At 39.7% G+C, this 15,948-nt stretch overlaps 1 protein-coding gene across 1 annotated transcript; it reads right to left on the bottom strand.

The window, feature by feature from the left end:
• Window positions 1-8,039: 8,039 nt before the first annotated feature.
• Window positions 8,040-8,723, bottom strand: LOC107823715 (uncharacterized). Its single transcript, XM_016650406.2, has one exon. It carries the CDS (start codon window positions 8,721-8,723, stop codon window positions 8,040-8,042), a length of 684 nt encoding a protein of 227 aa, XP_016505892.2.
• Between the last annotated feature and the right edge of the window lie 7,225 nt (window positions 8,724-15,948).

The following is a 15,948-nucleotide window of genomic DNA, read 5'->3' as shown; positions in this document are numbered from 1 at the left end:
TGAACTCTGGATGCAACTCCAGGACTTTTGGGATAGATTGACACCGGCCTCACATAGAACATTGAGCAATACAGCTGGAGGTCCGTGGATGAAGAAGACTCCAGAGGAGATAGTCACAATTCTTGACGAGTTATCTGAAGATTCAATTCAGTATCCCTCTGAGAGTGATGAAAGAAGAAGATCAATTGGTGTTCACCAGGTTGATGCTAACACATATGTATAGGTACATCTTGATGTTATGGCCAATGAGATAAGGAAGTTGACCTTAGTGTCGATACAAAGTGAGCCTCATGCAGCTTGTGATATATGTGGAAGAGGACACCCTACTCATGAGTATCAAGCCTCAACTGAGGAAGTAAATGTTGTGGGAAACTACAATTTTAATGCAATTGGTCAGAGGCACCCCAGTTTTTCATGGAGTTCACCAGGGGATACCGCGAATGCATGGAAACAAAATAACTCTAGACCTCAGGGAGAAGGAACTCTAGCATTCCAAAATCAGCAGAGGCAGCAATTTTAGCCTCAACAGCCCATTCAGTCTGGCATAGAAAATCTCATGAAGGCCTTCATTATGAATACTGATGAGAGGCTTGAAACTCATAGCGCAAATATACGGGAACATGGAGCAGCTATCAAAGAAATAGGTACTGGTTTTCGAAACTTGGAAAGACAGGTTGGGCAGCTAGCCACTCTATTGTCCGAGATGATTCCAGAAACTCTCCCCGCTGATACTAAGAGAAGTCCCAAAGAAACAGTGAATGTTGTGACCTTAAGAAGTGGGCAAGTGTTGAAAGATCCCTCCCCAATGCAAAAAGATGTGATAATTGCTAAAGAAAGCGGGGAGCAGCTAAAAATTGATGATGACAAGAAGAAGAAAGGCCCAATGAAAACTGAGAAGAAGAAGAAGAAGAAGGAAGGAAAATCAAGAAGGGTAGGAACATGATGAAAGTGAGCATATGCCTGCTTTACCTTTTCCTCAAAAGCTATGTAGAGAAAAGCTGGACAAGCAATTTGAGAGATATCTGGATGTGCTGAAATAGGTTCATGTAAACTTACCATTCACATAAGTGCTCTCACAAATGCCTGCTTATGCCAAATTCTTGAAAGAGATCCTTACAAAGAAGATGAAAATAGAGGAGACCTTTGTGGTCAAGCTTACAGAGCATTGCAGTGCTATATTGCAAAATAAACTCCCACAAAAGTGTGGAGATCCAGGGAGTTTTACTATACCTTGCTTATTAGGGACTATAAATTTTGATAAGTTTTTATGTGATTCTGGTGCATCAATTAACTTAATGCCTCTATCTATTTACAGGAAACTGGAGAAGGAGATTGGAGATATAATGTCGGTGCCAATATCTTTACAGCTGGCAGACCAAACGACTTTAATACCCGAGGGGACAGTGGAAGATGTGTTAGTTCGGGTGGATAGGTTTGTATTTTCTGTGAGTTTTATAGTGGTGAATATGGAGGAAAACAAGGAGGTCCCCCTCATCCTAGGAAGATCATTCTTAGCGACGGGTAGAGCTATACTAGAAATACACGAGAGGAAACTTATGCTTAGAATGGGCGAGGAGACGGTGACTTTTGATATGAATATAGAAAAGGGGGCACAAAAGGAAAAACTAGCCGCAAGTGTTAAATGGAAAGTGAATGGCTCAAAAGAGAAGGATGCATTGAGTGAGAAAGATAAGTGTGGGGTGTACCCCAAGAAGGCTGAGAAGAAGTTGTCTGCCTGGATGTGCACATTAGTCCGAAGGAGAGGAATGAAGCCCGACTTCGACTCAGACCCCGACTAGATGTTCAGGGAAGCTTCCTTTACCTTATGCCTTTTAATTGTGTGTCATAGGGATATGCCACAACTTAAAGTGTGGGTGGGGGATTATTGTATGTTGTATGTATATGTATTAGTTTTGTTAGTTGTAGTAGTTAGAAAATTGGAAAACACCATAGAAATTGAAACATTTTCGATTTTTCCCGATGATGGATATCATTCGACGAGTTTCTTGAGGGATTAAAGTCGAAAGAAAAAGACAAAAAGATTTTCTTTTGTTAGGTAGTGTAACAATTCCCCCTTGGTTTTTCTTTGTGTCGCGGTTCTTTTCTAAGGGTTTTGTTTGAATCGGGTGTAGTTATTTTTTATTTTTTTTAATAGTAGGAAACTTTGTGACGCTTAGGCTCAATTTTTGACTCTTGTATAAGTACCTAAAACTATAGGATTGTAACTTTACTTAACTTCTTTGACTAGAGTGTCTTGATGAATTCGATCCTGAGTGAGTTATGTGCCATGTGTGTGTGAGGTTTTGTGTTATTCTGTGCATTGTATTTGATGTCTAGAACTTGCCCTGTGTGTTTGCAAAACGAAATAGTAGTTTTATTCAGTCTTGGAAGTGATCTAGGCATTTCTGTGTTGAGCCAGTTATATGCTTTTACCAACCTAATTGTTATGTATCTTTGTTAACCTCGTTGAGCATGTAATCCTATTTCTTTGGTAACCACAGTACAAGCCTTACACATTTGTTTTGAATTAACCATCTATTTGAACCTTTTACCTCTCGTGAGCACTTGAATTTGTTATGAACTTTGTAAAAGTGAAGTGAGGGGTGGTTGGTTTGGCTTTTGAGTGGAACTATTGAAACACGGAGAAAGGTGCATTGTATTGTAAAAGTAAGAGCCACTTGAATTGAAAAAAAGAAAAAGGAAAAAATATTGTTGTATTGTTGTGCAAAATATTCTTTTATAGTGGTGACTCTTGATGTAATTGTGCTTAAAGAAGTAGGGAGTTAATGTATATTGTTGTGAAGGTAGAGTTATGGTTTGACATAAGTGTGGGGTTTTGAACAGTGAAATGTATGTATTAAAGTGCTTAAGGAGGTGTAGTCACTCTTATATCTAAATGTATCCTACCCATCTCGCAGCCTACATTACAACCAATTAAAGTCCTACTTGATCATTGACTGAATGAGCTCAATTAGTAGAGTAGTACACTACGGGCAAGCCTATGGTACGTCTTTTATGGCATATGAATGTTGTTTCTGAGAGTGAGCGAATTTTTTCTATCTTGAGGTCCTAATTGTTCGTAATGTCTATTGTGTGTGGAACTAATCTATATTGTTGTGTGAGGGCACTTAATTCATGAAGGAAAGGTAATGTCGCTGACCTCTGTGTTAGAGTAAGTGAGCGGGTTATAAATAATGCATGGTGCTTTTGAGTCAAATCATGAGGCGGGGATGTTACGTTAGAGTGCTTAATCTATTTTAAATATTCTTGGTGTGATGAGTAAGGAGAGTTGTTTAAAAAGGTCGTGTCTATATGAAGTGCAGTTTCACTGCTCGAGGACGAGCAATGGTTTAAGTATGGGATGTTGATGGTAGGCTATAATCTCGTATTTTAGTCGCTTATTGCACTCTAATTTACTGCACTTTACTTATGTTTGAGCTTTAATTGATAGTGTTTTGCACTTATTGTGTGTTTTATGCCTTGTAGGAGTGATTCTGAGCTACGTATATATTATGGAATGAATTTGAGTGATTTGGAGCTTTGAAGTCTGAGTAAAAGACCAAGGGATTAAGCCGGGATTGTGTTCGAGGGTTGAGGACCAAGTCTGGACGTCAAAACGCAAGAAACATCTGTACTCTAAGAAATCCCCACTATCGCAGCTCGTGGGGCGCCGCGTCTGCCCATTTTCCTGCTGTATGTCAGAAATCAACTCTCTGGATTCCCCAATAATGCCCCGCATGGCGCATTTCCCCATGTGGCACATCTGTGTATTTATTTACAGAGTAAATATCCTATTTCGGCGAGTAAAAGGTGATTTCGTTTGGGCCCGACCCTACTTGGTATAAATACATGGAAAAATATTATTTTCTAAACTTTTGACATATTAGAGACCTAAGGAGGCTAAGGAGGAGTTGGAGAAGCAAAAGCACAAGGAGTTCATCATTCAATCCTCACTCAAGACCCGAGTTTTCCTTTACTTTAAACATATTTGTGATGAATTGCTCCATATCTATGGAGTTGTTTCCTTTAGGGTTTGATGGATTTGGTGTATTGATATTTGTTTGTGGATTATAACTCTAGTTTTATGTATTGAATTGTTTTGGATGATTTAATCATTGCATCTATATTCACTTGTTCATGTAATCGAGAGAGGCATAACTTGTGATATCTTTGCATTATATTGTTGGTTGAGTTCATTAATTCTTCTTAGTAATCGAAAGAGGCTAGTTGAATCATTGATTAAACCTAGTTAGGAGGATAATCGAGAGAGGTTCTCCTAAAGACCAATCCACCGCGCATTCTTGCATATCTTCACGTGCTTAAATTGGTTCATCTTGTGAGGTTAAGACTTAATCGAGAGAGGAGTTTTTGCTAAACGTTTGAACTAATAATTGAGTGAATTCGAGAGACTCACTTAAACATTAGAAGTAAATTATCTAGAGTTAAATTATCTTGCACCTGTCCTATCAAAACCTTATCTTCTCCCATTGATAACCTTCTTTTCTTATTCCTTGTTTCGATAATCATTAGTCAATAGCTTTAGATTCTTAGTTAATTTTAGTTATTAATCATATAAATCTTGATTGTTGATTTTTCTAGATAGCAATCAAGCGAGAAACTAGAAAAATACTATTTAACTCCAATCCTCATGGATACGATATTATACTATATTATCATTGACTATACTATCATTGACTAGATAGCATAATTTAAGTGGTGTTCCAAGCTCGTCAACTTTCCAATTCCTATCGAAGTCACCGGCTAGAGAAGCTCGGCCCCTGACCTTCCTATGCCACTAACTTCTGAGCCAGCAACAACTACTACCCCTTCTACACTAGCTGTCTCTTCTCCATCTGCACTAACTGCTCCTTTTCCACAGATACCAGCTGCTTCTTCTCCACCGGCCCAGTCCAAAAAATAGAGAATGCCTCTTCCCCACTGTCTCCCGACCACGGGAACTTGGGAAGTACTTACTCGACACCCTCTTAAGACCCTCGTGGAAAATGGAGTGCCACTCTCTCGGTTGTGAAGGAGTGCCATATTCTTTCCAAGGCAGTAGAGCTTGCCAATTACCTTATGTTGCTGGCCTAAGCAAAGGACTGGAGAAAGATGGACTCTCTCTCTCTCTGCGGAGTGTCTTATAAATAATAGCATGCACTGTTCGGCGCAGGTAGCAATCTGACTTCCTTCTATCTTTATTTAATTTATACTTCGTATCGATAACCTTATCATTGACCTTCTTGTAGGCCAACCTTCTCGCTTCAGAGGGCCTGCAAAAGCTGATTTTGGACAAGCAAGAGCTTATTTCAGAATGAGATCAGCTCTTGGCCGAACGGAATCAACTGGTCGAACGCCTCCCGGTGCTGGAGGCAAGAATCGCTCAAATGGATGAGCTCGAGGCCCGACTGCGGCATTCTGAACAAGATAGGATGACTCATAGCCAGGAAGCCACCCAACTACATGATAACCTTAAGGAAGCAAAGGCTAAGTGGTTCGATCTAAGTGGTTCGATCTTCATGATATTGTGATTGCCGCTACCGAGCGTGAGTCTGCCTTCATGGAACAAGTTAATAATTTGGAGGCTAGCTTACGCCTAAAAATCGAGGAGGCCAATGTTATCGAGTAGAGAAGAGAAACAATGGAAGAAAGTCTCAAAAGAGTCGTAGAGCAAAATCGACTTCACTCGTCCACCAACATTGAGCTCGATACCAAAATTAGCACAGTGAGAACTGTAGATAACCGCTCGTGAGAACCTTCCTGCTCGGCCTGCCATATTCGATTCATCGAATACTAATTTTGATTATTCGGGAATCGCAGAAGATAAGACCCCCAACCGGCAGCGGAGCAGCCTTCATCCACCAGAGAAAATGAAAACTCTTCTCTCCCTTTGGGTTCTGGCAGCAAAGAATGATGTATATGTTTTATCTTTTGTAATTACGCCAAAATGTTTTATTTAGTTTGGCACTTTAATTAATAAAAGAAACTTTTTTCCTGACTATTGTGAGAAAAATATTCTCTTTCATTTAATTGACAAAGCCTTGGGAATATTTCTACATCTGATAGCTTTTGATTCCGGGCATAAACACTTCTGGAATCTACCCTTTACTATGAAGGTTTCATAAAAGAGGTCCCTTATGTTTATGGTTCTCTTGAAGATAACGTCTCCTGTTCATTCCGGCACAAGCATTTGAAGTTTTTGCTAACTTTCAAATGATAAAATAAATCAACTTACCATTTGGACAAGAAATAGGATAAAAATGAAAGGAATTTGATTTAGTCCCTTTATCTTTAAAAGTACATTTACATAAATATTTATTTGATTAAGTAAACAAAGTTTCCAATACATGTGTCTAAATTGTACCACGTATATCTACGGGGCTGATCATGCAGTCCTCGGTCCTGATAAGACATTGATTCTGATTCGAATAGTCCTCAGTTTTCGTAACACTTATAATGTCTTGTCATGTATTATTCCCCCAGTGTTCGGATGCAAACCATGAGAATTCGAACACTGGAGGTCTTTCATTCAATAATGACACTTCTTTTATAGAAAGCATTTGTGTTGCTTCCTCGTTAATGGAAACACCATGTGGAGAGATAAACAATCTATTACCGGAGGCCTATGAAAGTCTTGGGAGACGAGTTATGCTATCGGGCCAAAGATTATTTAACCATCCACAAGTTGATTTCCATGCGAGTTAATCTAAATAGAGCTTTTGGTTGTTGATTTACCAGTTTACCGATGATCCTTCCTTCGTAGTATGATTTACATTACTGCCTCTTTAAAAATGTTGCCAGAAAAACCCAATTAGGATAAAATCTGGTCGAAGGAAAAAATAGTGCAGCATATACTTTCAGTACCAACAAGGATTTTCAACAATAGTACCTTTAAAGGTGAGTCACGTTCAAATTGCTTGGCAATTTATCACCATATTGTTTTTCTAATTTGTATGACCCTTTATCGGTTATAGCTGAAATCCGGTAAGGTCCTTCCCATGTCGGTCCCAGCTTCCCGGTGTTGACTTCCCAAGTGCTTTGAGTGACTTTCCTTATAACCAAATCCCTAACCGTGAAATATCGGAGATTTGGCCTGCGATTGTAATACATTTTCATCCTTTTTTTTGTGCCACCATCCACACATATGCCAGATCCCGGTGCTCTTCAAGAAAATCTAGCTTGACCAACAATGCTTCATTGTTTACTTCTTCATTTGCTCGAGAAAACCTTAAGGTCGGTTCCCCCACTTCTACCAGTATCAAAGCATCTAAACCATACACGAGCAAAAAGGGTGTTTCTCCCGTGCTTGACTTTGCCGTGGTCCGATATGCCCATAAAAAAGTCGGTATTAGTTGACTCCGCATGTCCATTAGCACTCGGGTGGTACGGAGAAGACGTAATTCGCTTTATCTTTAACCCTTCCAGAAACTTCATGACTTTAGAACCTATGAATTATGGCCAATTTTCACAAGCAATCTCCTTTGGTAGTCCAAATCGGCAGATTATATGGTCCCATATAAAATCAACTACTTCGTGTTCTCCGATCTTTTGGTAAGGTCCTGCTTCAACACATTTAGTAAAATAATCAGTTAAAACCAAAAGAAATCTTACCTTCCTGGGTCCCTGTGGTAAGGGACCGACTATGTCCATCCCCCATTTCATAAATGGCCACAGTGACACCACCGAATGCAGAAAATCGCTGGTTGATGCATTAGTTATGCATGGCATTGATATTTGTCGCATTTTTGTACGAATGTTTTTGTGTCCTGTTCCATCCGGGGCCAATAGTAGCCAGCCTTGACTAACTTGAGAACTAACGAGTCTGCACCAGAGTGGTTTCCGCATACTTCTTCATGGACTTCCCTCATCACGTAGTCCACCCCCGTGGCCCCCAGACATCGAGCCAATGGTCCTTGGAATGACCTCCTATATAATTTTCCATAAACAATACAGTAGCGAGCTGCTTTGGTCTGTAGTGCTCGGGACGTTTTTGGGTCTTCGAGTAATTTACCATGTCTGAGATATTCAATGAACTTGTTCCTCTAGTCCCAGATTAAGTTGATTGAATTAACTTCACAGTAGCCATCAACATCCAACACTGAATGAAGCAATTGGACGACCGCACAGGAATCAGATCCTTTTATCTCTATGGATGAACCCAAATTAGCCAGTGCGTCTGCCTCCACATTTTCATCCCTTGGAACATGGACGATTGACCACTCTTTGAATCGTGTAAGTAATGCTTGAACCTTGTTCAAATATTGTTGCATGCGCTCCTCCTTTGTGTCGAAAATTCCATACACTTGGTTTACCACCAGCTGGGAGAAGCACTTTATCTCGATGACCTCGGAACCTAATCCTACAACCAAAGCCTCATACTCGGCTTTATTATTAGTTAATGATACAATTCTAATGGCCTGTATTAGGGCTTCCCCCGAAGGGGTGATTAGAACTACTCCGAGACGGGACCCTTTTACGTTGGAGGCTCCATCCGTAAGCAAGGTCGAAACTCCCAATACCAGTCCTGATACCAGCACTGCTTCTTTAGCAGCCAAAGGCATTAATCCCGGACTAAAATCGTCCACGAAGTAAGCCAAAACTTGTGACTTAATTGTAGTCCTGTGCTTATATTCAATAACGAATTCTCTAACTTCGACTGCCCACTTAGCCAAACCACCTGACAACTCAGGCTTATGAAGAACATTCCTTAATGGAAAGGTTGTCATAACGACTATTGGATGACATTGAAAATAAGGCCTAAGCTTTCGAGAGGCAACTATGAGAGCTAAGGCCGGTTTTTCTAGGTGCGGATATTGTGTCTCCGTTCCTGATAATATTTTACTAATGTAATAAGAGGGAAATTGCGTACCTTCTTCTTCTCAAACCAAAAAGGTTCTTATCGCTACTTCTGAGATTGCTAGATAAATCAATATTTGCTCCCCTTCTCCCGGGTTTGACAATAACGGATGGCTGGATAGGTACCTTTTTAGGTCTTTCAGCCTGCTGGCATTCCGGAATCCACACGAAGTCATTCTTCTTTTTCAAAAGCGAAAATAAATGATGACACTTTTTCGAAGACCTCGAGATGAACCTGCTTAGAGCCTCCAACCTATCCGTCAACCTTTGTACTTCCTTCACATTTGTCAGCTGGTTCGGGATATCCTAGATGGCTTTGATTTTGGCGGGGATTACCTCGATCCCACTTTGTGAGACAAGAAAATCCCAAAATTTTATCGGTGTCAACCCTGAAGGCACACTTTTTCGAGTTGAGCTTCATGTTGTACTTTCTCAGAATGTAAAACGTCTCATGGAGATGCTCTACATGATCTCCTGCATTAAGAGACTTAACTAACATGTCATCAATATAGACTTCAATCATCTTACCTATCTATTTTTCAAATATCTTATTAACAAGCCGTTGATAAGTGGCCGAGCATTTTTAAGACCAAAAGGCATCACATTATAGCAATATGTGCCAAAGTTTGTCATGAAAAAAGTCTTCTCTTGATGTTCTGGTTTCATCCTAATTTGATTATACCTGAAATAAGCATAAAGAAAATTCATTAACTCATGTCTGGCCGTAGCATCGATCATTTGATCAATGTTTGGCAATGAGAAAGAGTCTTTTGGGCACGCCTTTTTTAAATCGTTATAGTATACACACATCCTAAATTTTTTATTCTCTTTAGGCATTACTACTACGTTAGCAAACCATTTTGGGTACTTTACCTCTCGAATTGAACCAATATCGAGTAGTCGGGTTACCTCTTCCTTAACAAACATGTCTGTATCCAAGCTCAATTTGTGGACCGCCACCTCCAATAGAATAACTGTCATATCTAAATGCGACCACACAAAGAAGTCAATGTTATCTTTAAGAAAATCTATAAGTTTTAACTTGAGTTCGGGACTTAACCCCGTTCCTAAATGGAATTTCCTTTCCAAAAATTCTTCGAACAAAGCCACTTGTTCGAGCTCTACTGTGGTTGATTTGGTCGCATCCGTCTCCTTCGCTACCTGAAAAGATCTTGGTACCCAATATAATTGCGGTGGCTCCTCATTTTTATCATCTTCGATGGCGATGGGAGAAGGCATCGGTTCCTGTAATTGCTATTAGCTGGTTTCTCTATCCTTGCTGCTAGAAATGGTTACAACATTCATCTCCCTTGCCGCCGGTTAGTTTCCTCTTATCTGTTTGATCCTTTCCGATGTCGGAAACTTCAATAGTTTGTGATAGGTCTAGGGCAAAACCTTCATCTCATGTATCCATGACCTTTCGAGGATCATATTATAGCCCATGTCACCATATACCACTTCGAACAGGGCAGTCTTTGTGACTCCTTCGGCATGTGTTGGTAGCAAAACCTCTCCTCGGGTAGTCACAATTGTTAAGTTGATACCAGCCAGAAGTTTTGTCGCCAGAATGATGTTCCCTATTAACTTCGCTTGATCCAAACTTTCTATTTTATGATGTTGGCCGAACTCCTTGGAGTCTACCAAAACACATTTAATCTTGAAATCTAGAACGTTAAGAGAAATTACATGGACATCATTGTGCGGCAGAAGAAGTCCATTGGCATCTTCTTCTGTGAAGGTGATATTGTCTTCGGTGACTTTCCGAAGTCTCTTGCTATAAGTCATTGATTCCTTTGTCTTCTTTGCTACTGAAAATGTCACCCCCATTGACTTCGTCCCCTCCGAAGAGCATGTTGATTGTCATCTGAGGTGACCCTGCAGCCGACTTGGATGACTCTGCATTATCCCGGTTTCTACCATAGTTGTTCTTGGCGTGGTCGCTTAGAAACTCTCTGAGGTGTCCATTCTTCAATAGCGTCGCCACCTCTTCTTGAAGTTGTCAGCACTTCACAGATCTATGGCCGTGAGTCCCATGGAATTCACAGCATACATTGGGATCCCTTTGGCTAGGATTTGACCGGATCGGTTTTGGGAATATAGCTTCTTTAATATTCCTCATTGCCGACACTAACTCCACTAGGTTGATATTAAAGTTGTAATCGGATAACCTAGGATATGCAGGATCTCCAGACACTGGCATCTATCTCTTTCTCTTGCAACGATCTATTATTCCCGCCATGATCCATCCTTCTATCGGAAGCGAACCTATCTGATGACTGGAACCCTTTACTAACACACATATCGGTCCTCTCATAAGGCTGAAAACGACTTCTAGAGGACTTCCAATCTGCGTCAAAGTTAGTTTTAAACTATATCTTGATTCCTATCGCAACTCCGTCCCTTGGAGGACACCTAAGAGCCAAGTTAATCGTCTTCGATCCTTATTTGTGACTCTTAGTGATTGTGAACATCTACCCATGTGCTTGCCTAAAACTCGAGCAGGTTCTCCTTCAATTTTTGGGAGGCATCAGAACTAAGCGGATTGAGACCCTTCGTAAATGCCTCTGTTGCCCACTCATCTGGAATTGCTGGTAACAACATCCTTTCTTTTTGGAATCGGATCATGAATTCCTGCAAAAGTTCGAATTTTCCTTGAGATATTTTGAAAACGTCTTCCTTCCTGGCTTGGTCCTTTCTTGCACCAGCATGAGCTTTGATGAACAAATCTGCAAGCATTTCAAAAGATCGATTGAATGCTCAGGTAAGAGAGAATACCATGTCAAAGTACCCATTGTGAGGGTTTCGCCAAACTTTTTCAACAAAACCGACTCGATCTCGTGCTGAGCTAAGTCGTTTCCTTTTACTGCCGATGGTGTAGGTCATGATGTGCTCCTGTGGGTCCGATGTCCCATCATACTTTGGAATATCCGGTATCTTAAACCTCTTTGGGATCAATTTCGGTGTCGTGCTTGCTTTTAACAGTAATTGCGTATACTTCCTCGAATATGGTCCTTTCAACACCGGCGGTGGGCCTGGGATCTGATCCAACCGAGAATGAAACTCCTTCACGTTTTGGTCCATTCGTTCATTCATTTCTCTCATGAATCTCATGAGCTCAGTTTTGAAAGGATCATTCAAGTTGTTATTTCCAGATCTGCTACCGGTCCCTTCGGCTTCGTCGAAACTGACTTTATCCCTTGGAGTGTTGTTATTGGTTCTTTGAGCCGCCTGATTTGCGAAAATTCTGGGAGGAACCAGAACCCTTCCATTAGCATTATTGGATGCACCCGATAATGCCTACTTCAATTCCGTCATCACACGATCTTGCCTTAAAAGGTTAACTATAATCGCCTTTATTGTTCTCGCAAGATTTTGATCATTTTGACAACGTCATCATCCTCCGCATCATTAGGAGTCGGTCCACGCACATGCTGAGGATATTGTCCTTAGAGAACCGGGGTTTCTTCATCCCTTTCGTTGCGAGTTTCCCTGGTTGAATCATCACATTATAACATATCTTTCCGTTCACCGTGTTCTCCAACATTATAAACGTTACTGACATCATCAGCTACCATATCTTATTTTTACTAATGAAAAAGTCAAAACTTGTTGGTAACAAACGAACGGATCAAAACAATTACGCGGTTGTCTATTCCCCACGGTGGGCGCCAAACTGTTTACCCATAAAATGGTACAGTTAAATTTATAATATTGTTTTAGACAAGTGAATCGATTTGACCCAAAAATAATAAGTAAATGATAAAAAAAATAAGATTATCAAATAAAATTAAAGGAGATAACAAGTCTGACTAAGAACTTTGCCTTTCCGATGACGATTGAATGCAATGTTCAAGCGTTGAACTTGAGCATAATAAGATAATAGGTTATAGCTTTTTGTGTACAGAGCTTTCTATCACTACAATGAACGTTAATCCTCATATGTATAGCTTGATTTAGGAGACAAGATCCTTAAATCAAGCTCCTCTTGAATGAGAATAGAATAGACATTGATGGGTGCATAACGGTTGGCTATAAATGCAGATATTCTCTATAACGGCTGCCCATTAAATATTACTCGATGATAATGTTTTGAATCTTTGTTACTGCCTGCTCCGTCTTTGGGATCTATCCGGCAATGATTACATGCTTGCATCCGGTGCCATCTGTTTGTTGACTCATACTCCATCCGTCTTTAGTTCCACGTGTCACTCCGTCATTCGCTTAGCTGTCGTTAACCAATTTTACCCATACAGTTAAACTGTATTTCTTTGTGTATGAAATATTTTGCTACATTACTATCTTTTATTTAACCATATGAGTCATATTTTTTCTTGTTGAAATAGAGCTCTTTCTGTTCATTGTTTTTGTGGTGAGTTTTAATTTTGAGTATATTTATTCACTTTTTCCTGTCAAGTTTGTTTTGGTTGAACGGAAAAAACTTTTTTTCTCCTAATGAGTGAAAAAGGAAAGACCTCGACGGGTTCATAAGAACCCAAAGTAATTAATTAATTAGAAATTATGTTAAATTTTGACCTTTTTTCCTTCTTTTTCTTAAAAAAAAAAAAGCAAAAACTTTAAGACGTGAAACATTTGCAATTATAGTTAACTATCACGCCCCGACTCTAGGGAGCGCGACCGACGCTCAACCGAGATAACCCGGCCGAGCAAGCCTACTGGATTTCCTTTTACCCAGCTCACCCATAAATAAAGAGAATATAAACTTCATAAATTAATACCACGGGGGTTCATGAACAACACTAGTTCCATCACCATTAGATACTTCATTTATAAGTCTCCAAAACAATACATTTCACAACCATAGTCTTACAGTGGAAGCATGAGATACGATTACAACACCATTAGTTTAACTTTTCCACACTAATACACATCAACACTATGTCTACAGAGCCTCTAATAGATATAAAAGAGTGCAATGATAGTGCCGGCAACAAGGCTCCGGCTATACCTCAAAACATAATACACACGGAACAAAAGATGCACAACCCCAAAAAAAGTGGAGCTTACCAAGTCAGCTGAGAGAAGAGTGTACCGCTATCACTGGTCAATGCCTTCCGTTGTGGAACCACCTGCATCCATTAAAGATGCAGCGCCCCTGGTAAAAAGGATATTAGTACATGTCGAATAGTACTAGTATGACAACCAAACACCTATTCAAGGACTTGGAAATACAATATGAATTATGATGAATTATGATAACAATAAAAAGGCTTAACTAGCCATTAAAGCCATAGCAAATTTATTAAAAGCTTTCAATAATATTTATAAATTTTAAGTCGGGGATCCTCTATAACTTTCTTTACACAGAGCGGCCCTGCCGCCTCACCCCAATGTATGCGGGTGGAGGTGCAATCACAATACCAGGAACTCTACACAAAGCGGCCCTGCCGCCTCATCCCAATGTATACGGGTGGAGGTGTACTGACAATACTATAACACTACACAAAGTGGCCCCGCCGCCTCACCCCAATATATATACGGGTGGAGATGTACTCACGATATCACAACACTATACAAAGCGGCCCCACCGTCTCACCCTAATATATATGCGGGTGGAGGTGTACTCACGATATCACAACACTATACAAAGCGGCCTTGCCGCCTCACCCAAATACATGCGGGTGAAGGTTTATTCACAATACCACAATTTAGGGTCCCAAAACTATAATAGTTTGTACAAAAGAGTTCCCTTTGGCCTTAGCAGTGTAAGTTCATAAAGTTTCATCATATGAGAAATAAGTGTTTAATCACATTGATTTCATACAATATCTTCTTCCCAAAGGGGTATAACATAATTAAGTCACAATAGACAATCTTTAACACATGAGGGTTCAGACACGTTATGCATTTTGAGAATCAATTCACTAGCTCGAACATCCCACATCAATAGCGTTTCAAGTTCGACTACACATGATAGAATTTTACAAGGGTTCGGGAATTCCGATACTAGAAAAAGAGTTTAGCCTTCATACCTCGAAAGAGCTTTTCGTAATGCAACAATAATGTCCCAGCACTCCTAACAATGCCAATCTATAGAGGAGGAGAGAATTACAAGCGCGATTAGAGAAATTCGTATGGCAAGGGTTGTTACAACTATGACCCAACCTTTTTCTCAACCAATTCAGCAACAAAACCACCCAAGATTGTTCAAAAACTCTCTCACAATCCCTATTAGCTCATGCATGTGATAAATCTACCCTCATCATCCATAATTAACCTTAAGCCCGGAATTGAAGAATTGGGAAAAGAAATTCTTACCTCTTTGAAGTCCTAGCGAGTCCTTCTTAGTGATATTCCAAGGCTTGACTTAAGTTGAGTAGTGAAATCCTTGAACCTCCCCTTTCTCTCTCTAGAGTAGCTCTCCCCTCTCTTTAAAATATCAGATAATCTCTCAAAAATGACCCCTAGGGCTAAATAAACGAAATGGAGGTCGGATAAAAAAATTAGAAAAATGGAGCCTTGACGCCGATCGTGTTGTTAAATTAGAAAAATTAGAAAAATGGAGCCTTTAGAGTAGCTCTCCCCTCTCTTTAAATTATGTGTTGTTACAACAACATACCCAGTGTAATCCACAAGTAAGGTTTGGGAAGGTTAATATGTATACAGCCTTAGCCCTACCTCGTGCAGGTAGAGATATTGTTTCCGATAGACCGTTGGTTCAAAGCAAGCATGCATAATCAATCACAAAAAAATAGAAAAAGAAACACAGTAGCGAAAAAGTCAAAGAAGTAACAACACCAACTGGATAATAGAAAAACCAGAACAAAAGCAACCAGGTGATAATAAAAATCTAAGAATATAAAAAAGTTCGAGGATAACGCTAGCAATACTTAAATATGTGTTGTTGGAGATATAAAAATAAACTATTCTAATTGATATATTATAATAATTGTACAATTGAAGTCGATCGAACATTACTTTTTAAATGCATCCAATAACAATTTTTCAGTATGATTGTGCTTCAAATTGAGATTGCATTTCCGCCTTCAATTTCTGTGCAACTCATCACACACATATTATACCAATATTTTTAAAATGTTTATAAATTAGTATACCGACAACTAGTACCTTGAAGTA

This window comes from Nicotiana tabacum, chromosome 15 (assembly GCF_000715075.1).
Source record: "Nicotiana tabacum cultivar K326 chromosome 15, ASM71507v2, whole genome shotgun sequence".
Taxonomy (NCBI): domain Eukaryota; kingdom Viridiplantae; phylum Streptophyta; class Magnoliopsida; order Solanales; family Solanaceae; genus Nicotiana; species Nicotiana tabacum.
The sequence above is the reverse complement of the archived record's forward strand: the minus strand, read 5'-3'. Positions and strand labels throughout refer to the sequence as shown.

What these genes read in the sequence shown, in the direction of transcription:
- LOC107823715 (XM_016650406.2), bottom strand. Translation starts at nt 8,723, where the DNA reads ATGACAACCTTTCCATTAAGGAATGTTCTTCATAAGCCTGAGTTGTCA.